Source organism: Hydra viridissima, unplaced genomic scaffold (assembly GCF_058129835.1).
Source record: "Hydra viridissima isolate aposymbiotic clone 2 unplaced genomic scaffold, HvirCarnegie_v1 scaffold_1, whole genome shotgun sequence".
NCBI lineage: Eukaryota > Metazoa > Cnidaria > Hydrozoa > Anthoathecata > Hydridae > Hydra > Hydra viridissima.
In genome coordinates, this window is record NW_028324300.1 from 2,464,171 (window position 1) to 2,491,271 (window position 27,101).

Consider the following 27,101-nt stretch of genomic DNA (forward strand, 5'->3'; position numbering starts at 1 on the left):
AAAAAAGATGTCTGATTATGAAAATATTGATCCTGAAGATATGAGTGATACTGAATATAATTTTAGTCGTGAAGATCTTATTGATCCTGATGATGAAAATATTGGTCCTTATGATATTGTTGTTTTTGAAAATGGTTCATCTATGTATTACCATGAATTTACGAATGACGATCGACGAAATTTAGTAATTAGTCATATCAAAAGAGGAAAGTCGAAAAACGAGATCATTGAAGAAGAGTCGGAAAACAAGATCATTGCAGAAGAGTGGGAAAAAAACTCTTCGTCTTCTTGGAGAGTGGGAAGATTTTGCGCTCCTGCTGCATAGATCACTTGTGATTTTTTTAATTCTTTTTTCTAAGAATTAAAAAAAGTTCTTGGCGTAATAAAAATGGAAAACAAAATGCAAAAACCTCAAAAAATTGATTTTGAGTTAAATAAATTTCTTGGCAATAAAAAAATGGAAAACAAAACTGTTAAAGAATTGCGAGAAATCGCCAAAGCTCAAAAATTGAAAAATTATTCAAAGATGAGAAAGAATGAGCTCGTTGAATCAATACAAAATCATAGAATTTCCATGGATTCGAGACCTGTCATTGCTCCTCGTCCTGATCTTAGTTTGATTGCCCCACGTCAAAAGCCTGTCATCGCTCCGAAACCATCAACAATTCCACCAAGCCCTATCATGTTGAAGCCAGCTCTTCCTCAAAAACCAGCTCTTCCTCCAAAGCCTTCATCACAATATATCTTTGACTCACCTGTTCCAGATTCTTCTCCTGTGTTGACCCCAGGAGTTTTTTCAGAGTTTACAACGGCTGTAACAAATACAGTCGTCAACAGCTTCAACAGATTTCTTGAGATTGTCGATCCTTACGTTCCAGATGCTGTGAAGAGAACAGTGAGCAATGTATACAACGAAGTGAAAAAGAAAGTTGAATCCCTCAAATCAACGGTCCTCAAATCAATTGTGCGTAATGCAGTTTACAAACCCCTCATTCATTTTCAATTGACCGATCACGCGCTGAAGCGTGTTGCCAAACAATTTTCGCATCAAGTCAAAGGAAACCAAAAGGATGCTTCTGCCTTTTTAAATTTGGCGAAAGACAGTGTGATAAAGATTCTTCAAGAGAATAAAAACAAAAAAGCTATCCTTGTTTTGACAATTGATATGGAGAGAGTCAGCATTACTACTGGAGAGGAGGAGCATAGAATCGTTCCTTTTACATCAAAAGCTGGTATTATTTTGGAGTCGACGGACTTGAGCGAATTTTATGAAGAAGCAAAAGATAAGATCCTGGAAAACATGGAAAAATACAACAAAATGGGCTCGAATTGCACAGTGTCAGCCATCTTGAAAATGGACATTAACTTAATTGACTACAAGCCCATCGGTGGTCGTTCGTATATCCCTCTCGACGATTTTCTGTCAAGCAAAAAAGCAATCATCAACATGGTGAACGAAGACAATGAATGCTTCAAGTGGTGTGTCACCAGGGCGTTAAACATGAAAGAAAAACATGGAGAAAGAATTGATAAAGACTTGATCGAAAATTCAAAAAAAATAAATTGGGAAGGAATAGATTTTCCTGTCAAACTCGATCAAATCAAAAAATTTGAAAAAAACAATCCAGACATCAGTGTCAACGTTTTCGGATACAAAAATGAATTAGTTCACCCTTTGCGAATATCAAAATGCTTGAACAGAAAGCACGAAATAGATTTGCTTCTTATTTCAGATGAAAAAACAAATCATTATTGTCTTATCAAAAATCTGAGTAGACTCATTTCATCCCAAGCATCAAAAGAAAAAGTAAAAAAATATTATTGTAGAAATTGCTTGCAGGGGATGAACAGCGAGGAGGCTCTTTCAAAGCATTCGACCTATTGCAGAGAGCATGACTCGATCAGAATGGATCTTCCTCCAGAAAATTCGTTCATGAAATTTGAGCACTTGAACAGGTCGATGAGGGTTCCATTCATCGTTTACGCTGATTTTGAAAGCTTTGTCAAACCAATTGATAACAACAAGCAATATGACAATAAAAAATCGTACACTAAAAAGTTTCAAAGGCATGTTCCGAGCTCCTTTTCATATTACATCAAATGTTTTGACGAAACCGTTTATAACGGCAATCCATCCATTTCCGAATCGTCAAACGAGAACCAAGACGTGGCCCAATTTTTTGTCGAAAGTTTGGAAAAAGAAATAAAAGAAATTTTTGGTAAAAACTTGGAAAAAAATATGGTTATCACAAAGGAGGATGAAAATAATTTCAAATCAGCAACGGTTTGTCACATTTGCGAAGAAAAAATTCTCGATTCAGAAAAAAAGGTGCGTGATCATTGCCATTTTACTGGAAAGTACCGTGGTGCTGCTCATGATGCTTGCAATAAAAAATACAAAGTCCCAAAATTTGTTCCTGTCGTTTTTCACAATCTGTCTGGTTATGACAGCCATTTGTTTATCAAAAAATTGGGTGGAGAAATAACCTGCATCCCATGCAACGAGGAAAAATACATCAGCTTCTCGAAAAAAATTAAAGTGGGAGAGTACATTGGGAAAGACGGAAAACCCAAAGACAAAAAAATTGAATTGAGGTTCATCGACAGTTTTAGATTCCTTTCCTTCAGTTTGGATACTTTGGCGAAAAATTTAAAGCCGGAAGAGTTTAAAAACCTCTTAAAACATTTTAATGGAGAAAAATTCGATTTGCTTCGAAAAAAAGGCGTTTACCCTTACGGTTGGGTGGATGGATTCGATAAATTTCATGAAACGCAATTGCCTCCAAAAGAAGCGTTTTTCTTAGAACTCAATCACGAGGAGATAAGCGATGAAGATTACGCGCATGCGCAAAAGGTTTGGAACGTGTTTGAATGCGAAACGTTCAGAGATTATCACGATTTGTACAACGCGTCTGACGTTTTGATTCTGGCGGACGTCTTTGAAAATTTCAGAGACGTTTGCATGAAACATTACAAGCTCGACCCAGCCTGGTATTACACGTCTCCTGGGTTGGCTTGGGACGCTTGTTTGAAACTGACAAAAATAAGATTGGAATTGTTGAACGACCCAGACATGATTCGAATAATCCAAAAAGGAACACGTGGAGGGATCAGCATGATCTCTAACAGGTATGGAAAATCAAACAACAAATACATGGGCGACTCGTACGATCCAAGCCAACCATCAAAATTCATTCAATACTTGGACGCTAACAACCTGTATGGATGGGCCATGTGCAAACCTCTTCCAGTTGGAGAATTCAAATGGATGACAGAAGACGAACTAACCAATTGGAAACATTATCCGTGCATTTTAGAGGTTGATTTGGATTATCCTGATGAGCTTCATGATGAACACAACGATTATCCGTTAGCCCCAGAGAGAATGAAAATAGGAAAAGTGGATAAGCTCGTTCCAAATTTAAACGACAAAAAAAATTATGTCCTTCACTGTGAAAACCTGAAATTGTATGAACGATTAGGAATGAAAATCTCAAATGTGCACCGAGGCATAAAATTTGAGCAACGGAATTGGATGAAGCCATACATTGACCTCAACACAGAATTGAGAACAAAAGCCACCAGCGAGTTTGAAAAGGAATTTTTCAAGCTGATGAACAACTCGGTGTTTGGAAAAACAATGGAGAACATTGAAAAAAGAGTTGACGTGAGACTGGTAACAACAAAGAAAAAGGCAATAAAATTGGCGGCTAAACCCAACTACGACCGTCACACGATTTTCGACGAAAACTTGATTGCCGTTCACATGAAAAGGACATCAATTTTTTACAACAAACCAATTTATTTGGGTATGTCCATTTTGGATTTAAGCAAAACCTTAATGTTTGAGTTCCATTATGATTACATTCGAAAAAAATATCCTGGAAAAGCAAAGCTGTTGATGACAGACACGGACTCGCTAGTTTATGAAATCAAAACAGAAGATTTTTACAAGGACATTGCAGATGATGTGATTGAAAAATTTGACACTAGCGACTTTCCAAAAGACCATCCAGCCATTCAAAGCGCTGGGTTCAAAGTGGGTTTAAACAAAAAGGTTATTGGGATGTTCAAAGACGAAACCGGAGGAAAACAGATTGAAGAGTTTGTCGGTCTCAGGTCGAAATTGTACTCTTACAAAATACATCAAGAAAAACAAGAAAAAAAATGCAAGAAATGCAAAGGGGTGAAAACATATGTCGTCGACAAATACATCACACACGACGATTACAAAAATTGCCTAGAAACCAAAAAAGAAAAGTTTAACAAAATGAATGCCATCCGATCCCATTTACATGACGTTTACACGGAGGAAATCAACAAAACCTCTCTCAGCTCCAACGATGACAAAAGAATCAGAATAAATGATGGCACTCACAGAACCTTGGCTTATGGTCACCACAAATTGAAAAAAATTCCAGAGACAGATACAGAGCCGGAGCCAAAGGCAGAGCCGGAGACAGAGGCAGAGCTAGAAGTAGAGGTAGAGCTAGAAGTAGAGGCAGAGCCGGAGACAGAGGCAAAAAGGTTGATTGCAGAATGTCGAAAGATAATCGCAGAGAACAAAGAAATCTCAAATAGATCAAAAATGTTGATCGCAGAGTGCAGAGGGATAATCGAGGAGACAAAAGGATTTACATTGATCTGAAAGATCTTAAAGAAAAAAAGAACAAAAGGTAAGTAACAAAAATGGGGAAGCAAATTAAAAAAAAATAAAAAAATAAAAAAAAATGATCAATGTAGAAGGAATTATTTTGCCGAACGAGGCTTTGACCAATTTTCAATTGATAGAGGCAGCAAAAAAACTGAAAATAAAAAACTTTCGCGGGGTTTTTGTCAGAGACATATTGCCAAAAAAACCTAGAAAAAAAGAATGTGGGATTATCAACACGGGGGATTCGAGCACCGGAGGGTTTCATTGGGTGTGTTGGTTCAAAGACGGTGATAAGAAGTTCAGCTTTGACTCTTACGCTCAACCACCTCTCGTTGAATTGGTTCAATATCTGAAAAGTCCTGTCTTTTACAACAGCGAAAGGGTTCAATTTGGAAACACGTCTTATTGTGGTCACTTGTGTCTTTACGTCTTGAAAAAATGTGATGAGGGAAACAGCTTTCAAGACGTTATCAACACCCTTTGGTAATCATGATCTAAAAAAATTTTTTGTCCTTTTAAAAAATGATTGACAAATTCAACAGAAACGAGTTCAGCGTTTATCTCGACAACCTTACATATGACTCATCAAGCAACGTTTATGTCAAAACGGATGGATCCAGCACCATCACAGCAGACATAGATTTCAATTCAAACAAAATCATCAACCTGGCAGAACCAACTAACGCACACGATGCTGCTACAAAAAATTACGTTGACACACATTCGACAGGTGGAGGAGGAGGAACAGTGATTGGCACAGCGGACTTGGATTTGAATTTTCACAAAGCGATCAACTTGAACGAACCGACCAATCTTCACGACGCAGCCACAAAAAATTACGTCGACGTCAGCTCGAGCATGCTCGTCAAAACAGATGGAACGAGCACCATCACTGCAGACATGGATTTAAACAACCACAATGTACTCAATGTAAAAGATCCAACCACTTCTCACGATGCAGCAACAAAAGCGTATGTGGACACCAAAGTGGCTTATTCCAATATTTTGTACACAGACGTTAACATGACGTCACACAAATTAACCAATCTGTCGGAACCAGTTTCTGCTTCGGATTCAGCCACCAAAAATTACGTGGACACACACGCCGGTGGAGGAGGAACGACGATTGGAACTGCTGACTTGGATTTGAATTCTCACAAGGTGATCAATGTGCTCGATCCTTCAAACGCGCAAGACGCTACGACGAAAAGTTATGTGGACTTGTTGTTACAAAAATCAAGCTTGACGAGTGTCGTCCCTGGATCCGGATTCACCAGTTTAGGTTTTAAGTCTCAGACGTTGGCAGCGTTAACCACTGCTCCTGTGTTTTCGTTTTCCGGAAAATCTGGAGTTCTGAGAAGATTGTGGCTGGCTTTATACAGCATCTCTGGAACAAATGTTCCTGGTCAAGTTTTTATTCGAATCTTCACAGACGGAGAAATCAATGTGGGAAATTATGCAGAAGTGACTGACGGAATTGGAGTGGATCAAACAGGACTTGCCACTGATCTGCTTTTTTCACCTTTAGGAGGATCGTTTTACGTCAACTCTTTGCAAGGATGCAACGCTTTCAACTCCAATTCTTTGGGAGGATACTTTACTTTGGACATGCCTTTCAGAAACGACGTCTCCATTCAACTGGTGAACAAAAATTCTACAGCCATCACGTATTGGATTCAACCGTTCATTTCCACTCTTGCTTCCATTCCTGCTTCCATCCCTCTTTACAAGCTGTACAGCAAGACGTTCCGATATTTAAACACGACGTATGGCAGCGAATATGTTTTGCTGAACACCAACGGGAAAGGAAACGGAGTTTTTCTGAAATACATCAGAGTGCACGTCGTCGGCGCTTCTGGAAACTGGTGGGAATCCAGAGTCAGAATGTATGATGGAAATTTACCTCCTGGAAACGGAACCGTTCTCACTCCTTGGACTCCTTACAACACCAACAATTACACCTACTTTCCTGGATACGACGCCGACAGCACATGCATCTTTTCCTCATCTGGACTCGAAGATTTTTACTTGTCTTCGTGGAACGGATCAAACATCACCTCCTTCAACAACACATCGACGGGGCTGTTGTACCAATCCAATGCTTCCATCGTGCCCACTACTACCATTTCCTTTTACAGAATTTTCGGAGAAGCAGACTCCATGCCCAGCGTCGCAGCCGGAAGAAGGCTTGTGGTTACTCTCAACTCCGGCGACGAGCAAGTCGGCCAATCCGGAAGCTTTTACCTTCTTCTCGGACAAGCCTATTATTACGCTTAAAATTTCACTTGTGAAATTCCATGGATCCGAAGGATTTAAAAAGGATCTAAAAAGGATCTAAAAAGGATCTAAAAATCATTTATGAGTTTCATGATTCTAAAGAATCTAAACTCTTAGAATCGTAGCTATTTATGCTGGCATGAAACATCTTTGCTTTTTCATTACGATTTATCACGTCATGAAAAATTGTTTTATACCTAAAACATGATAATTTTATGTCTTGTCATAAAAAATGGTTTTGTCCCAGAACCATGCCCATGGAAATGATTCGATACCCTCCATTCACGGAATAAATATTTATGGTTACATTATGGTCGAAATAGTTTTGTCCCAGAACCCGTGTTTTCTAGTAGTTATTTTATCTATATTGTTTTGATATCTAAACATCTGAATTAGACCACCTCGCAACCTTCTATCAACCAATTTTGAAAGTTCCATATTTTGTAACCTTTGTTCATAGTTTATACCTTTTGGGAAACAAATTTTAGTTGCTCGTTTTTGGACTCTTTCTATAAGATTAACATCTTTAGGATAGTATGGGTTCCATATTTGAAATGCATACTCTAAGTGAGGTCGCACGAGTGATATGTGTAATAGTTTCATAGTATTTTTGTCGATATAGTTGAACGCGTGTTTTATTAACCCCAACTTACTATTAGCTTTGTTAACAATATACTCAATATGACGATCCCATTTTAATTCATTTGAAATATATACACCTAAATCTCGTTCTAGCGATGTCTCTTTAAGAACTTTTCTTGAGGTTCCTAATTCTTAAATATTGCATTTTAATGGGTATTTAGTTTTTGGATTATCATGACCTATGAGCATTATCTTGCAGTTATCACTATTATAGCTTATTAGCTATTTAGTCGACCATTCGAAGAGATAATCCAAATCATTTTGAAGGGAATTATTATGCGAACTTTTATCATTTTTATCTTTTTTTGCTATCACTTTTGTGTTATCTGCATTTAATTTAGCTTTGTAGTTTAAACCCTGTTTTAAAACATTGATGAAAGTTACAAAAAGTAAAGGACCAAGAACGTATCCTTACGGCACTCCGCTTCTTACAGTTTCCCATTCTGATACATATTTCCCTAGAACTACTCTTTGTTTTCTGTTATTCAAAAACGACACATAACAATTAAGTAATAACCCCTTTATACCAATTGACTCCAATTTGAGAATTAATCTTCTTTGTGAAACCGAATCAAATGCTTTTGCGAAATTTAAAAATTATTTTTAAATAATTTATCATACATATATATATTATCAACGAAAAAGTGTTATTGCTTTAAGTCATTAAACATTCTCGCATGAATGAAAACCTTCAGACACATAAAACTTAGGCTCAATAATAAAGCTTGGGAAACTAGTAAAGAGAGTTAAAAAGAGTAAAATTAACGGTGTTGTTGTTATTTGGGAAATATAACCTTCATTTTTTAGAAAAGATAAGTCAGTTTTTTTTTTATCTACGTCATCCATTGTTGAATATGTATTACAGCAGCACATTTATCAATATGAATATGTATCAAAACCTCATTTGGAACCTTTTCATAGTTTTTTTGTCAGAAAACATGTCTAACATGAGGAAGGTTAATAGCTAGGTTCCGAAGAAACTTTAAGAGGATGTTTTAGCGTGTTTATTGGGCGAGCTCCTTATCAAAAATATAATTTGATTCGATTCATGGTAAAATAAAGTTATTTGCTGATTTTCTGTAAATAAAGTTAAAATATAGAAAAATATTTTAAACGAATCTAAAAGTCATCAGTTGAGAAATGGCAAAATTACTTTTAATACGCTAAAACCGGATCCGGTCGATTACAAACCGCAAAAGAAAGTTTTTTTTACAAAAATTTAATCTTTAAAATAAACTTTTTCTGTTTAAATATAATCAATTTTTTAGTAAATAAAATTAAATTAAGAAAAACTTACCTGTGTTCAACTGTATTTTGAAATGTTTACAGAATATCATGTTGATTCCACGAGGTTTTGTTTAAAGATTTTCAATAATAAACTAGTCGCAACGAATACCTATCTTAGAAAGCATTAGTTCAAACAAGTTCAAGTAAACTTTTTTCTTAATTATTTTAGAAGGAAAAAGTCTTCATGGTTTGTACAAGCTTCTAGATATCGGAGATAGGATGCTTCAAATTTGCGACGAGTTTGATTTTTCGGAAATCAGAAGAAATGAGATTAAATTAACCGAAGGAGGAGGAGGAAATCCATCAAAAGTTTTTTTGCAAGACTTGAAAATGAAGCATGGAGAGAAGATATCATTAGAAGCTTTTAAAAATACTTTGGAAGATAATAATGTATTTTGGCCTAAATTTAAAAGAACAGAAAATGAAGATATCGCAGTTCTAAACGTTTCGCATCTGAGTCACTATGATATCAATGATCTAAGTTTACATTTAAGTCAAGATAATGTTTGGAAAAGCGTTGCCCAAAAACTTGGATACAAGGATGAAGACATAGAACTTATATTCCGGTATCAAAAGCGTCCGAATAATTATTCTGGTACTGAAATTCTTTTTCGAATAATAAGTCAGGAAAAACCTAAGTATTCGGTAAGAGAATTTATGTTTCTTCTCCTTCGCCTGAGATTCAAAGATGGATATGATTATATGAAAAAAGCAATTAATAAATGGGCAAGAGATTGTGTATCAATTAATTAAATCAACTTTTACAACGAATTTCACAACTGAATATTGGCAATAAGACATTGAATTGTATTCCTCTAAAGCTTTGATATAAAATGATTTGTAATCAGAAAAATATTGGCTGGAACTTTTTAATGGTTATTTTGATTATAAATGCTCACAGCTAACAATGTTGCTACTTACTAAAGTTTACCAACAGCCGCATGTTTATTTGAGCGTTATGTATTAAGCAATCTTCATCTCGCTTTCATAATTTGGAAAATACTTGTATTCCAATTGAACAAATAAATTTAGCTCTTGAAACTAAGTTTTATTATTATGGTGTGTGTGATAAAAAATATTTAACTAGTTAAAAATATTTATACAGATGTCGTGAGAAATCCTAAAAAGTCCCGCGATAATTTCATGCAAACTTAGTTTCCACAAAATCTCTACTTTATACATATAAGAACAGACTTGCTTGAAATTAATAACTCTCTTATTTTAATCACAGATGCCATTACTATATATATATTTTGTTCACAAACGTCATTATTATATCAGTTTCTTTGTCTACAACAATAAAGAAATAAAAATAAAAGTGTCTTAGTTGCAAACCGTCAGAAATATAGAAAAACGTTTCACCCTGGTTGGAAATAAAAGTTCTTCTATAGGCATTGTATAAAAAGAAATTGCATAAGCATAGTATAAAAATTTGTAACTTTATAGTAGAGGATAACTAATTTGCTGAAATTGTTTTAAAAAAAGAAACTTGGTCATATTGAAAAGTGAAAGCATGCTATTTGGTTCATTTTTTCTGTACTCCTCTTTATAAGTCATTATACTAAACAGTGCTAAAAAGTTTTTTATGGCTTCCAATTTAAATGAATTGGAACCAATTTAAATAGCTTTGCAAAATTTTTTTATATCTGATTTTTTATACCTTTTGATTTATGTCCTTAATAATAATACATTTTTAGAGTATTACTCAAAATAAGTTTTGGTTAATGAAAAGCTTTTCAACTAAATTGCTTATTGCAAAAAGTGCCCTTTAATTGAAGAGTATAATATTTACATTTCATGTTTGACATAATCTTCTTTTAAAATACTCAACAAACATGTTCCAAGGGAAAAACACCAGCAAAATTATAAATATCTTTAGCAACAAGTCATACACATTTGAATTCACTGAGTAGAAAACACTAAACTAAGGTTATGCTTAAATGTTTCATCGTTTAAACCCAGCAAGCTCACAACGTTAAAACAACGTTGATCAACGTCGATTGACGTTATTTCAACGTTGTGTGCTTGCTGGGAATCTGGCCTTAGTTTTGTGACAAATATTGTCATTTCTTTGAACATTAATTTGGTTGATTCTATTTCTTGCTTTTTTGGTGAAACTTCTATGACTGCAAGTACTTCTGACAAGGAAGTAAGTTGCTGTTCTTGTTTCTGACTAGTTTCATTTTCTGAAGAATTTTTTCCTCATTTGACTCACTTTCCATTTGATAATTGAAATAACAAAACAAACTTGTTGCTGTAGCACCAAATGTATTTCTATTTAACATGTAATTAAGTTGTGTAGCTCCATTATTGACATCATGAATATTCAGGTAATTAACTGAGTTTACTTATATATAGCATTCCTCCTCTTCTTGGCTTCTTTAGTATTTTAGTCAACTAGCTCATGAACAAAGTTGAATTCATGCATTTTTAGCAGCTTGAAATTGAATTTTAGGATGTTTGAATCTCTTTTAGAAAGTGTGTCGCACTAACATTAATTGGTTCGTGCTGAAGCACTTTGCAGAATGAGCTGTAGTCTCACTTGATAATTCAATCAGATACATTTTGATACAATATTTAAGAGAAAACTTGAATTTGAGTCACACCTTGGTTATCGGGATCAGTTTGTTCATTTCGCTGTAATGGAGCTTTGTTCATTAGTACATGTATACATTTGTTTAATTCCAAGGATAATTATGAGAGACAAAAGAATTCGAAGTTTGCTAGCAATGATACGTAAATTAGCTTAAAAAATTCCAATTACTTTGTAAATTTTATTTTCATTAAGCGATTAGTGCTTTTAGTATTGTGTATAAACTTAAGATTGTTTTGGTAGGTTTTTGAAAAAAATGGCTTTTACTTTATTATAGCGTCTAATTTAAATTGAGTGAAAAGTTAAAATGTAAGTTGAAAAAGCATCATTTTATATATTTTAATATTGATCCTGCCTTGAATGTTTAAAATGTTTCTTTCCAACACTCAATGTGAAAAGTATGAATTCTTAATAAAATGAAAATGTAATAGAAAATCTAATGAAATATGAATAATAATAAACTTTTGATAAATGTAAATGCTTGATAACAATTGGTTGCATAAATTGATGAAGATAATATGACAAACTAGATACAGGACTATAAATTCAAAAATTACTGGTAAGACTATCCATTTTACACAAGCTCAGACATGGGGAAGTAGCTATTTTATTTTTAAATACTTTAAAATGCAAATATGTATTTTAAATACTAACGACTGCATTTTGTATTTGTATTCTTAATACCTTTTTTGGAAAATATTTTGTTGTTATGAATATTCGAGGTCATTTGACTGAGAAAAACTTTGAAAATTTGACTTTGCTGAAAGCCAGTACTTAATACTGTGTATCAGTAATGCTCTTGTAGTACTGTGCATATGATATAATTAACTGATAAATTTTTTTCACTGCATGTTATGTACACTTGTTCAAGGACATCAACCTCTGTTTTAGCAAAAGTATTTAGAAAGTACTTTAAAATACATTTCAAAGTATTTTGTATTTCTATCTAAAATACATTTTGAAAAATCTATTTTGCACATTTTAAAATACATTTTTGGCAAAGTATTTTGTATTGTATATGAAATATTTTTCAAAAGTATTTCCCCAAGTCTGCACAAGTTACATGAAAGTCACTTAAAGTAGAGGAAAATACTATGATTGCAAGAATGATTTTTGTTTTTAACTCAGTAAAAATGATTTAAATTATAGTTAAACATTAAAAAATGTCTTCTTTCTTTTTCCCCATCAAACTTTAACAAATTTCATAACCATATCTTCTTTGATTATGCATATGGTTAATACTCTGATTACTCTTACAAAAGTTTCCTTTTGAAGAATTTCAAAATTTACTTTTTTCCATGTACAAAATAAAGTTCACTCTTGTCTCAAATAAGTAAAATTTCTAATATTAAAGTTTTTTGTATCAATGTATGTTTTTTTTCTATTATTCTTTTGTATGTTTCTTTTTTCGCAAGCTTATTATCTTGTAATCTATCTTTTAATCTTTTTTAAAATTAATTTGTAACTGTAATTAAAAGCAACAAATAAAATTATAGTTCGCTAGCTTTTGATAGATTCTAAAAAATAATTAAGGTAATAGCAAAGTGTGATTGCATCTGCTTTTACTTATGCCAAATAAAATGTTGTAAAAAGCTTTTAAACAAATACAGCTACTTGTTATGAATTATTAATTCTTGAAGACACATCAGTTTTGTTTATTACTGACATTCTTCTCACAATATAAACTTGATTGTATTATAAAACGGGGCAAGTTGACCAAATAAAAAAATTCTTAGCTGATAATGTATTTTTTAAATTATAGATGCTATTTCAACTTAAAACACCATATATCACTTCAATATGTTTGTTTTTCTTTTGTTGTTTTTTTTTTATTTAAAGATTTTAAAATCCCGGTTTTTTGAGCAAAAACCCTACCCAACTCGGATTTTGCTGGGTTTTTGGGTTATTGGTTTTTTGGGTTTTTACTAAAATCAAATCTCTAGTTTGATACAAATCTTTAGAGACAAAGTTGGATTAACTTATAGTTATTTAAAAGCTATTTTCATTTTTACAAGTATGTTGACTTATACAATAGCTAAGTTAGTAATTAGATTACATTTTTTTCAAATAATAAGATAATTTCGAATTGAGAATTTATTTTAAAGTTTTAGTTAAATATAAAGAATAAGTAGATTACATATCCTGCAACATGCTAAAGTATCATTCAGGAGGAAGAAATAAGGCTAATGAGTGGAATGAAGTGACCATATAAGGTGATCAACCAAATAGATAAATATGTAATTATTGCAAAGAGAGCATAACTGAAAAAATAGAGACAGTTAAGAGCCATTTGGACAAATTCAGAAGAAAGAAGAAAGGAAGTGCAAATGATTCCACAGAAGTATTTAGCAATATATCAGTTTTAGAGTCAAGGCCATCAAAATCTGCGGCATCAAATAAGTTTAACTAGTCAGAAGATGAAGAGCAAGTTTGTTTAGCTTTATTATTGATGCTTCTTTTTCTTTAATTTTTCATTCAAATCCAATAAAGGTGCAACGACAAACGTTCATTTCTAAATTTGTTGCTACAACAAAAAGTAGTCTGAAGGATGAACTGGATTTGCAAAAGCACGGTTTTTCTTTTCTGAAAATATACTATTCAACGTAGTAGAAAATCTTGAATTTACCAAACTGATTAAAAAACTAAGACCTGGATTCGAACCACCAAATTGAAAACAGATATCTTCAGAACTCTTAGTAAAGGTATATAAAAAAGTAATTAATTCAATGAAAAGTGATCTTGCGGATGAATGTGCTGTTACCCTAATTCAAGATGGTTGGAGTACAATCAGTAATGATCCCATAAGTGCTCATAATATCAATAATTGAAGTAAACTATTATAAATACGTTAAAAGAGAATACTACTGCTTTAGGAAAAACTTAATTGAATTAACCTCAAATACAAGAACTATAATCAGTTGTAACCACCATAAAATATATGCCAACCAAAATATCAACAATTACACATTTCTTCCATTGTCACTCTCGGACTGTATCGGAATAATCGCTGACACATTGCATATTCATATTTTGCTGGAATCCGGATTACACAGTTACAACAATCCTCCACCCATAAATCAATCATGCTGATCTAATTATGCTGGTTTACAACAGGTTCGACCTGACCTTCGGCTTTTATTAGAAATGTGCTCAGAAAACGACTCAGGTTGTTCGCAAGGTCTCTCGGGACCAACGATTTTACTTTCAAACTGTTCACCTACTCTGTTGAGATTACTATCCTTGTTAATCTGTTCGTATTCATCATACATGTTATCACTTGGAACTGATGTTTCAGTTGTTTCAGGTATTTGATTGTTTAACAAAGGACTATTCATGCCATCTGCTGTTTTAACAAAAGATTTAGTGCAATCTTTCACGTGACGTTTTACAATCTGATCTATATGTCTAATCTGGATACGACCATCCAATATCAACCCTTTATAGTTAAATTTTCAACTGCCGATACAATAATGGCTGAGATCCACTCCTCTACTCTCCCCCCCCCCCCCCTTCCCCCTCCAATATAATTCCTTACATAAACAAAGTATTTATTGTTAGAAGTTCTTGTGAGGCTTCATCAAACTGAAGTTGCTGATATGTCTTGTACATGTCGAGCTTGGTATTTGTCTGTCCTTCTGCAATAGTGGTTAGATGATCAGTAGTGTTTGGTATTGGGTAGAAATCCAGAGGGGCTGCTTGATCTATTGTAACTTTATAATCCCCACATATACGCAACGAACCCAAACGATCTTTTGAATTCTTTAGAACAAGCACTATGGGTCCTGCCTATTTTGAATGACTGACTCTTTTCCAAACCCCTTGGTCTTTCAAGCGATCAAGCTCTTGTTCAATCTTATTCTTCAAAGCATACGGTATTGGTCTTGGTTTAAAAAGCATTGGTTGTGCATCCTTACATATGTGTATGTGACATTTAAAATCTTTTAGGCATCCTAAATTATCACTTAACACTTCTGGAAATTTCGCCACTAATGCTTCTACACTCAAATCAAACCCATTGTAAACAATAGCATTTCTCATTCCTTTACACAATTTCACTCATTCTAGGATCAGTATCTGAATCCAATCTCTTCCCATTAGTGTGGGCACATTTCCCTTAACTAAGTTACAGGTAAACTGCAAGATTGTCCTTTATAATCTACTTCAACAAAACCTATTCCATCTGGTCTCACAAGTTCTCCCATATAAGTCTTTAAAACCACTTCTTTCCACCACTTTCATTTTTCCTTTTATTCTTCTATAAGCTGAAACACCTATTACGGAAACAGTAGCCCTGTGTCAATTTCTATTCCAACCTTTTTATCATCGATTTTTACATTAATCATAACTGATCCATTCACCCTTTCAGACTCCTCACTTATTGAATACAAGGCTAAAAAATCACTTTTGTTTTCATCTGAACCAGCAGTGCTTCCTTTAGTTAATCCCTCTCAAACTTTGATTTGTTTCACTCCTAATTTCTTCTCCTTCCTACCATCAAGTTCTTTTTTTTTCTGATCGACATCTTCTTTTAATGTTTCCGATTCTGCTACATTTGTGGCACTTTGAGGTGCGAAACTGGCAATTGTTTGCCAGGTGACCTGTGTAGCCACGTCGAAAACAAGTATCCATCTTGTGCACTCCATCATGTTCTATCGGGCCTTCTTTAGTACCATGAATAGCCTTAGCATCTCTATATGCTGCTTCATATGCTCTTGCTGTCTCTAGTGCTGTCTCCAATCTTAAATTTTTGATGGTTAACAACTTTTACTGAACATTTTGATTGTTTAATCCACATAGAAACCTATTTCTTATGTAATCATTTAATTTCTCACTAAACTCACAATACTCTGCTAGTCTACGTAACTCCATGATATACTAATTTATTGAAACCGCCTCTTTCCTGTCTCGTTTATAAAATTAGAATCTTTGTGCAATGAAGTTTGGGGTAAGTTTAAAGTGATTCCTCATTAGAATTATTATCTGAGTAAAAGCTTTTTTTTTAGTGTCACTTTCGCACAAACTACAAATAAGTTTGTGTGCAAGTCCTACAAAAGTTGATAAAAACACTGCTTTTCGTAGTTCTACATCTTTAATGTCATTGGTCAGTAAATAATTTTCAAACCGTTCTATGTATTTGACAAAATCATCCTTTTCTAAAGTAAAACTCGATATACTAGCCAAATGCATCATTTTCACTTCGTCTCATGGCGCTCTATACTGAAGGCCTATTCATCGCGCAACTGTAAGCCGTGACTGGGGGCCTATTTTAACATTCTAAAAATTGCGAAGATGAAAAGCTCTCATTGAAAAACTTGCCAGAGAATTTTTAACTTTTTCAAAATAATCTTGCTTATTCTTTTATATTTCCGATAACTTTGTATTATCAATATTCTTTAAATTATAAATTTTTGTAAATAATTTTAAAACACTGTATTTTTACTTACTTGTTAAATCCTTAGAGTGTTATGAGTTATATTTTATATATATATATATATATATACATTCATCATGACTGATATGGGTAGTGATCCATTATATTTGACAAAAAAATGTTTGAAAATCTTATGTTATGGTTTGCATATTTTTATGTTCTTTTAAATAATTATATTTTGTAGATGCCAAAAAAGTGTTGTGTATATGGCTGCAAAACTAATTATCAAAGTACCAAAAGCAATAAAAGCTTTGAAAAAATACCAGTTTATCGTTTTCCTAAAGATAAAGAACAAAGAAATATTTGGATAAAAAGTATTCCAAATTCTAATCTTTTAGTTTTAGATAAAACTGTTATTTGCCAATTACATTGGCCAAAAGTTTTTGAAAAAGTTACTGTTCAAGGAAAACAAAGACCGAAAATGCCACCATCTGTATGGCCAGGAATACCTTCAAGTCAAATACCTACTCCATTACCATGTCATCGCACAACACAGAAATCTTTAAGCGTTGTTAGAAATGTTAAAACTGATGAACTTAGCACTTTTTTATCAGCTGATAAAGCAACATATATTGATTTTAAAAATGTTTTATTAAATAATCTTAGGGTTTTTTCAGTTTCAGTAATAACATATATGATTGAAAAAACAATTAATGTTCAATCTATTATGTTTTATGATGGTGTTCCTTTATTTCTTGTTAAAATTTTTGAGAATTTACATTTTGAAACATTTCATTGTGGAATAAAATGTTTTATAAAAAGTTTGTGTAAAGATCGTGTAAATATTGTTGATTCTTGGTCAAAGTTTGAGGAAATACTACATTTTTTAAATGTCATGGAAATAGATCATAAGAAAAACATTATTCAGCAACAAATATCAGTTATGTCTGCAAAGCCTATTGGAAAAAAAATATATGAATCAGAAACAATTATACGTAGTTTTGAATATTTTTTAACATCTCGTGCTTTATACAATAAACTAAGAAACGATTTTCAATTGCCATCAGTTAGTACTTTGACACGCATAACATCAAAAGTTTGCAAAATTGATGATGCTAGTTTCTTAGACTCAGTTTTCAAAAACATTGAAGAAAATCAAAAAATTTGTATAATTATTCATGATGAAGTATATGTCAAAAAAATGATGCTTTACCATGGTGGAATATTGTTTGGTAAATCTTTAGATGATCCATCATTATTGGCTAAAACTGTGTTGGGATTTATGATAGTATGTTTCAAAGGTGGTCCAAAATTTCTGTATAAGATGATTCCAATTTCAAAATTAAGTTCAAATTTTCTATTTGAACAAATAAACTCCAGCATAAAACTTATAAAATCATCATCTGGCGATGTAAAAGTTGTTATCTGTGATGGTAATCGTGTAAACCAAGCATTTTTTAAATTATATCATACTATTCCAGAAAAACCTTGGAAAACGGAAGATGGGATGTATTTACTGTTTGACTTTGTTCATCTTTTGAAAAACATTAGGAATCTATGGCTTACAGAAAAAACTGGGGAACTAGTGTACAGTGATAATGGTATTCAAAGAACAGCTAAATGGGAACACCTTAAATGCTTATATAAATTAGAATTAGAAAAGTTAGTCAAATTGTCAGACTTGAATGAAATTGCAGTAGCTCCCAAGCCCATTGAAAGGCAAAATGTATCTACTTGCCTTAAAGTTTTTTCAGATAAGACATATCATGCCTTGCTGACCTATTCTCAAATAATTTCAAATTCTAAGGATACTGCAATATTTATAAATGAAGTAATAACCTGGTGGAAAATTTTAAATGTGAAAGGTCGTGGAGCTGATGTAAGACATAATGATCCACTAGAAGCACCTATTTGTAATCCTGATGATTGCCGTCTTAATACTCTACTTCAGTTTGGTGATATGGCTCTTGAAATGTGTTGTAAAAATGGCAAAAGATTGAAGCAGCTATCTAATGATACTGCAAAATCAATTCACCATACTTGCTATGGTATTGTCGAGCTATGTAAATATTTATTAGCAATAAGTCATGATTATGTTCTTCTTGGTATGTTTACAAGTGACCACTTAGAAAAAGAATTTGGGAAATTGAGACAAGGTTCCGGGGGTGCCTACTTCATAAATGTTCAACAAATTATAGAAAAATTGCATATAAATCACACATCACTGTTGTTATCTTTAAATATTGACATAGATTCTTTTGATTTTAGTTCAGGTCATGCGTGTGCTTCTTGTACATATGTTTTATGTGAAGCAGGTAGTGAAATATTTGACAATTTAGAAAAACTAGAGTCATCAATTTCTGATACTACCAAAATGTCTTTGATTTATATTGCTGGTTATGTATGTAGGAATGAATATAATTAAAACAATTTGCTTAATCAAACATTACTTTATTATGAAAAGTTTGGTGAGTACCTCAAGTCTATAGATCGTGGTGGTCTTAAAATTCCACCAGACAATGTTTGCCAATGGGTGTTTTTTTGCTTTGTCTTATTCCATTCGATAAAAGATAAAGTTTGTCGTAAGTCCTTAAGTGACATCTTTTTGCTGGTTTCTGAATTTTACTATTTTGAAATTAATCAAAAACATTGCAGCACACTTGCTGCAATGTTTTTGATTAATTTCAAACAATTTTAAACAATTTTTGTGCACAAATTACACCATAACTTGCTTTTAAACAATTTTTGTGCACAAATTACACCAAGATCTAATAAAGAACCTGCATTAAAAGTTTTAAAGTTTTCATAAATTTGTTTAGAAAAGAATGATTTGTATATGTTGTTGTTAAAATATATGCAAATATTTTCTTTGTTTTAATTTTTTTTTTAATTTAAAATTTCAATTTTTTATTATTTTAATATAAATATTTCTAAATAAACTAATTAAACTCATAAACAGCCATATTTTGACTCCAAAATATAATTTTATAGCAGAGTTGCTGATAATCCGTAAAAATAATAGGCCCCCAGTTACGGCTTACGGTTGCGCGATGAATAGGCCTTCAGTATAGAGCGCCATGCTTCGTCTCCAATTGTTACAAATACGTTAAAAGAGAATACTACTGCTTTAGGAAAAACCTTAATTGAATTAACGACAAATACAAGAACTATAATCAGTTGTAACCACCATAAAATATATCCCAACCAAAATATCAACAAGTATACATTTTTTCCATCGTCACTCACAGACTGCATTGGAATAATCGTTGACTCATTGCACATCCATATTTTGCCGGAATCATGAATACACAGTTACATTATAAACCCTATCTCATTTCTGCAGTTGATGTTGGAAGCCATTCAAACATAGCAGATTATTGCACTCTGCTGCTAAGGATGCAATCAAAGTTGCAAAAGAAACCTTCAATAAAGATGTCAGTGTGAGCTACCTTTTGCATTTAAAGTATGTGTATATATGTATACTTTATGTGTGTGTATGTGTGCATATATATATATATATATATATATATATATATATATATATATATATATATATATATATATATATATATATATATATATACAACCACATATTTACAATAAAAATTTGAAAAATGCATATTAAATAGAATATTCTTATAATAATCTTGTATAAGTCTATTCAAAGTTTGAATTAAGTAACACTAGCTAATAAGGAGAAAACTAACAAAAATAAATATATTTATACTTTCATGTTTAGATATTTGCAGTATGCACTGACAAATGTTTAAAAAATATTATGAAATAAAACAGCCGTGTTAATGATATAGACGTAATTGTTAAATATGGCAAATGAGATCCTAGCTGATCTACACGACGATAATTTTTTTTAAACATATCTTTTTTGAATTTTGATAAATAACTATTCTATAGGGATAGTTAATTGAAAAATAGGGACTGATGCCACAGTTACCCAATGATACTCGCTGGAAATCCCAATTAGATTGTTTAAAGACATACATATCTAATCATTCCCTTTATGTTGGCATTAGAGGCGAGCATACGGAGTCCATTGATCCTTCAATTGGAAGATTAATTGACAATCTGTCTATGAAGGGAGAAGAAATATTTACAAGCACAACTGAAGATCATTGGTGCTGCATTAAGTAAGGTTTATAATTTAGTTTATTGAGTTATTTGCTAGATGTATTAAACTTGAATATAGTAAATATATTAAAACTACATATTTCTGGCACCATTAACTATATTTACATAATTTTAAACTAAATTACTGTGTTTGCTGAAGTTGCAGGCAGATAATAAAACGTTGTCTGAAGCAGTTGATATTTGGCAAAGCCTCATACATGATAAAAAAATTAGCCCTGTACAAATATGATCTTTTAAAGAGTTTTAAGAAAACAATCATTCCATGTTATTTTCTGGCTAACTAAACAGATCCAAAATATGAAGTTAACATACTATAAAATTGTAAAAAAATTGAAAAACTGAATGTAATTAAATTTATACAAATAATAGAGTTCCCTAAAAATAAAACTTCCATTTAATTTTCCATATAATGATATATTATACTTGTATGATAAGTATATTTATCATTTACTTAGGAAGAACATTCAATAGAAGTAAAGAAGTAGAAGCTGAGGAATGGTTGAACGAAATCTATCCTAAGTTTATGCCTGACTACTATGCATTTAAACTAAAAGTTGCTAATTGTTTTCCTACATATTTATTTAACGATAGTGTAAAAAGCACAACATCAGCAACAAATTGGTGGAGAATTACGGAAATGAAGGAGTCTAAGTCTTCAAAATTGCCAGCAAATTTTGGAAGGTTTTTACGGCAGTTGCATACTTGCCCAGCTAGCTCTGGATCCATTGAAAAATTTTTATCATCTTTTGGCATGGTTTGGAGCAAAATTAGAAATCGTATAGGAAAAGAAAAATCTGAACGGCTTGTACGAATTTACAGACATTTAAGATTAAGATGCACAATTGATGATGACGAAATTGTTTGATGACTTTGTTTTAAATTTTTAAGTTTAAATATTACTGTTCCAGGAAAAAAAAAAAAAAGAAAATGTCTCATTTATGAAATATATAATACTAAACTCCTTGTTTTATTATCATTAGGACAATTGTTGAGCAGCATCTAACCTATAGTGTAAAATGGAAACTAAGTTATTAACGGAAAAGTTATAAATTAAAAACTTGAGACCAAAAACCCAGTAAAATAAGGTTTGGAGGGTTTTGGGTGGGTTTTTTTGTAGGTTTTTAGGTGGGCTTTTAGGTGGGTTTTTAGGTGGGTTTTTAGTAGGGCTGTACCGGATTCAATTTTTCCAAATCCGGCCGGAGCCGGTTTTGCCGGATTTAAATTGACAAATCCGGCCGGAACCGGAGCCGGAGCGAGATTTCGAAAGCAAATTACAGGAGCCGAAATCCTGTAAATCAAACAATGTTTAAAATGGTAAACAATGTTGACCATTTTCAATACCAAGTGACAACTTTTTTTGTTAAACTTCACTTTTTTTATTAAAAAAGAAGGAAAAGTTTTCAAATAATATAAATAAAACAATATAACAGAACAAATATAACAGAACAAAATAATTGATGAACAATTTTTTTATATTTACTAAAATAATCTATATGCATTAGACTAAATAGTATTTAGTCTTTGATCAGTTTCGAATTGCAGTTAAGAAATATTAGACGAGCTGCATTATGTGGAAGCAGTGAGCTGCGGTGATCATTGAGGACCTCCCCAGCAACACTGAACAAACGTTCTGATGGTACACTTGTCGGCGGTGCACCCAAATAAATGCAAGCTACTGTCGCCAGAGCTGGCAATCTCTTCATATTTTTACTCCACCACTGTAGTTGATCAGCCATTCTATTTATTTCTGGTTCTGCCAGATACTGGCTTAGCTGAGTTTCAATGGTTGTTGGCAGTTGTTGTTCAGGTGCTGATGTAGATTGAACAATTTCATCAATACATCGCCAGAGTAATGATGATGATGTTGAAGAATTATCCAGCCGGATTTTTTTTGCTGGAACTTCTTCAATTTTGTTAATCTGCTGCTTAGCATGCTCAGATTGACTTTCATCTTGCATCAATACCCTCTGCACTGTAACTTTATTGAATGCAAGCAGAACCGCTGCCTTTGCAGCTGTCAGTGTTGTCTGTGATAAAAAGAATTTAGTTTTAAATTGTGGATCAACCAACGTCGCCGCTGTATAAAGAGGTTACTCCTCAATGCCTTTAAAACGCTCATCTAATGACTTAAGTAGTGTTGACTTCATAGTCTTTACACCTGCATCATTGCCTTCATTTTTCAACAGGTTTCGCAGAGCTGATACAATAGGGATAACCAGTGATGTATGTGCTTTTTCATTGCTAACTTCACGAGTAGCCTCTTCAAACGGAGCCAGCACACAAACTACATTCTCCGCCACAGACCATTGATATGCAGTTGGGCAATAAGTTTCATCAACTTCTGAACAGTAGACAGTTAATGCACGACGCAGTTCACATTGTCAGCGCAGCATGTAAAACGTTGAATTCCACCTTGTACTCACGTCTTGTATCAGCTGGTGGTCTGGTAAACAAAGTTCAGCCTGCAGCTCCTTGAACCGACCAGTCGCAGACGAAGAATGCCTAAAATGACTAACTAATTTCTTTGCAATACTTATTATATCTGATATTGCCCGCTGGTTGAGCAAGCCATCATGTACACATAACTGAATAGTATGTGCAAAGCACCCAAGGCTATCTATGTTGGCATCATGGAAACATTTCGATAGGTTTGCCGCATTATTGCAAAGTAAGACATGACAGCGTCCAACGTCAATATTCCATTTGTCAAGCATCTGTTGAAAGGCAGTCATCAGTGCAGGGGCAGTATGATGTCCAATGAATGGCTTGCAATCCAACACAAAGCTCATGTTTTCAAAGTGCTCTGTTTGCCAGTGGGCAGTTAAACCCATGAATGATTGCACAGTATTGCCTGATGTCCATGTATCAGTGGTAAATGACAGAAATGGAGAAGTTGCTGGATCTAGTATTACCAATAGTTGAGCACACACTTCATCGTTTATTTTAGGAATTAATTGCTCTGAAAAATATATCCGTGATGGAACAGTGCACCGCCTCTCTAAAACTCTCATCAGTTCAACGAAGCCTGTCTTCTGAACAACCTGAATCGGTTCCATATCAGTTATAATCATCTTAGCAATGGCACGATGAATTCTAATTGATGAGCTGTTGCTGATATCCCATATTTTCATGCGTGCAACTTGTTCTGGAATTATGTACTGAACCATGGCTTTACTGGTTGCGGCAGTTGCACCAGGCTTAGCATTTGACAGTGCTACAGTTTCAGCATTCTTTTGTGAGTCAGCAATTTTTATTTCCATTTCGTTGAATTCTTTAGGATGTTTTGAACGAAAATGTGTTATCATAGACGAAGTTGAAAACTTTTTAGGTTCACCAGCTTTACCACGTGACAAGATGCTGGGACACAGCAAGCACTGGCATTTTGAGCTGTCGCTATTCTGGACTGCTTTTATCATTTTTTTTTTTGCCTGCCATCTAGTTAAAAAAAGCTAAAACAAATCTTATGAATAACTATACAATTTTTGCAAAGTAGTTGAATGTAATATCTCAACATAAATATAGCTAAACGTTAGAAAATTATTTATATTATATTCTTAATTATGTTTGAAATAAACAACTTTAAAAATTTGATATTTTGAATAAGCGTGAATGATTTGATTAATAAGCGAAAATAAAGTAACAAATTACTTCTAAAGATTGTTTATAATAAATAAATTTTATTTAAATTATCAAAGAAAATATTATATTATGTTAATAAGGTAGTTTTGTTAATTAAATACTTTAAATAATTTAATTTTTAATTAAGTAAGTATTTTTATAAATTCAAATTTTTCAGAAATATTTCAACAACTAATTTTTTCGAATTTCGAATTTTTTTTGCTCTGAAGTTACCAATTTTAATTGTCGCAATGAATGGAATCGATAACTTCAAAGGGGAAAAGGAATTGTAAAGAAATGTAAATACAGATACCTTTGCAAACATGGAGTACATAGAATATAGAATTACAAAGAACATTGATTTGTATAAATAAAAGCAAAAAAGATGTAATAAATAACTGACCAAAATTCAGAAATCCGGCTAAAATGTGGCCGGATTTCAAAACTTTTTGCCGGAGCCGGATTTAGGCCGGATTTGTAAAAATGACCGGATTTCGGCCGGAGCCGGAATCCGGTTCAGCCCTAATTTGTCGGTGGGTTTTTGGTTGAGTTTTTGGGTGGGTATTTGGGTGGGTATTTGGGTGGGTTTTTGGGTGGATTTTTGGGTGGGTTTTTGGGTGGGTTTTTGGGTGGGTTTTTGGGTGGGTTTTTGGGTGGGTTTTTGGGTGGGTTTTTGGGTGGGTTTTTGGGTGGGTTTTTGGGTGGGTTTTTGGGTGGGTTTTTGGGTGGGTTTTTTGGGTGGGTTTTTGGGTTTGGGTTTTTTGGTACCAACCCTATTTTTTGGTAGAAACCCTTTTAGTGTGCATTATGAAAATGTCCGCGCCAAATATCAGGGTCTCTAAACGGGTACCCCGAAAGCGGCCAAAAAAAACCATTCAGGATGAGTTGTATAAGGTGGTCGTTTTTTTAAGTTATAATATTCAATAGTTAAATATAATTCGTATAATGATATTTATGTAAGTAACAATTACATGATTTATTTATAAAAGTTATTTCTTTCGCTGTTTTTGTCGATGATCTTCGTTTTCCTGTCGTCTTCATTTCCTTTTTCATTGTCGCCGTCTTTACTCTCTTCATCAATCAAAACTTCAAATGTCTTTTTATTGTAGCGCCGCAGACGACCACTGGTGATCTCTGGCGTTATTATGAAATTGTGCTACTTTTAATTCTATCTCTTAAGACCTGGTGCCAGGGAAAAAGTGAACTGCTGAAGGTATAATTATTAGATACTTATAAAAAAAGGATAAAAAATATGAAGACACCACAGGAAGAAACAACAGGGTTAAATTTAGAAGATTTTGACTTTTTATACTATCTTTATTAACCACAATAGCATATTTTGAATTTGAATTCAAATTAAATAAACGATTTGATGCATATTTAAATTTTGATGGAATGAAATCTCTTTTCTTCATTATACAAAAAGTTACCTGCTCGAAAAACAAGTTTTTAAGAATGTAAAGAATGTTCGGCACTTACTAAAAGACATCAACCAAGTTTACTTCCCTTATTTTTTGAATTATCAAGACTTAAGTTGATAGCTCTAAGTTATTATTTTTCAAAATAGTAACAGATGATATGGTTGATGTAAATTTAATAAAAATGGCGGCACATGAATAACTATTAGAAATACAGGGATATCCAAAAAAAGAAAAAGTAAGGAAAGGTTGCGTGAAAGTAAAAAAAAAAAAAACAAAGACTAGCATCGCATAAAACAGGGCTTGAATGTAACTGTAAAAAGGTTGAAATGCTTCGAAATTGTTGAAAGAGAATTTTTTTATTGAGTTATTTAAACTCTCTAGCCAGGAAGGATGCTCAAGATTCGTATCTTGCTAGTTTAATAACTTTAAGGTCGTGGGCCTATGAAAAAAATTTTTCAAGTATTAAAGTTGTATTTACAATAAAACTATGCAGTTCTTAACAATAATTATGAAACTAAACATAAAATCAATAAAATATATAAAAAAAAGTGCCTCGCTTGCCTCGAAATTTTATTAAAAAGTGTGAAAAAAACGAAAACTTCAAAACACAACTTCTCAAAAAAGACAATAAATCAAAACTTCAAATTTGGTATGGTAATTCTACATATGTCATACGATTTTTAAATTTGCCTTCCTAGTTCAGATTATATTGACTTTTAAACTTGAATATATATTTTTATAAAAAAACTCTGGCAAATAAAACCGAATTGCAGCGCCCCAAAATATAAAAATTTTAAAAATCTTATGGCAAATGAATTCTACATGTATAAAGAACATATTCTGAAAATTTCAGCTTAATTGCTTAACTTAAACTGGAGATATCATGTTTTAAAATTAAAAAAAAACAACTAAAACCTCAAAAAGAGAAAAATCGGGTCAAAAATTTAAAATTAAAATTTACGTCTAAAAACACTCCTTAAAAGCTACCAATGCTATATGAATCAGTTTTTTCAGTATCTAAGTATCCTTTATGAAGAGATCTAAGTTTTCTTCTTTGCTTTTTGCATATTGAAGTTGATTTACGACGCTTGC

The 27,101-nt window shown here is 32.8% G+C and overlaps 1 protein-coding gene and 3 pseudogenes across 2 annotated transcripts in view; 2 read left to right on the forward strand and 2 right to left on the reverse strand.

The window, feature by feature from the left end:
* Positions 1-9,832, forward strand: part of LOC149892884 (uncharacterized) — a 59,218-nt pseudogene extending 49,386 nt beyond the window's left edge. The window contains exon 14 of the transcript XR_016450889.1: positions 9,030-9,832. The product of XR_016450889.1 is annotated as an uncharacterized LOC149892884 (transcript). The remainder of the gene's footprint in view (positions 1-9,029) is intronic.
* Positions 9,833-18,005: 8,173 nt separating this feature from the next.
* On the forward strand, positions 18,006-19,522 carry LOC149892886 (uncharacterized; annotated as a pseudogene).
* A 2,962-nt stretch (positions 19,523-22,484) lies between these two features.
* On the reverse strand, positions 22,485-23,117 carry LOC149892887 (zinc finger BED domain-containing protein 4-like; annotated as a pseudogene).
* Positions 23,118-23,351: 234 nt separating this feature from the next.
* LOC149892888 (zinc finger BED domain-containing protein 4-like) lies at positions 23,352-24,386 on the reverse strand. Its single transcript, XM_090082582.1, has one exon. It carries the CDS (start codon positions 24,384-24,386, stop codon positions 23,352-23,354), a length of 1,035 nt encoding a protein of 344 aa, XP_089938708.1.
* Positions 24,387-27,101: the final 2,715 nt, after the last annotated feature.

Excerpts from the sequence above, each read along its gene's own strand:
- LOC149892888 (XM_090082582.1), bottom strand. The coding sequence starts at position 24,386 with ATGATAAAAGCAGTCCAGAATAGCGACAGCTCAAAATGCCAGTGCTTG.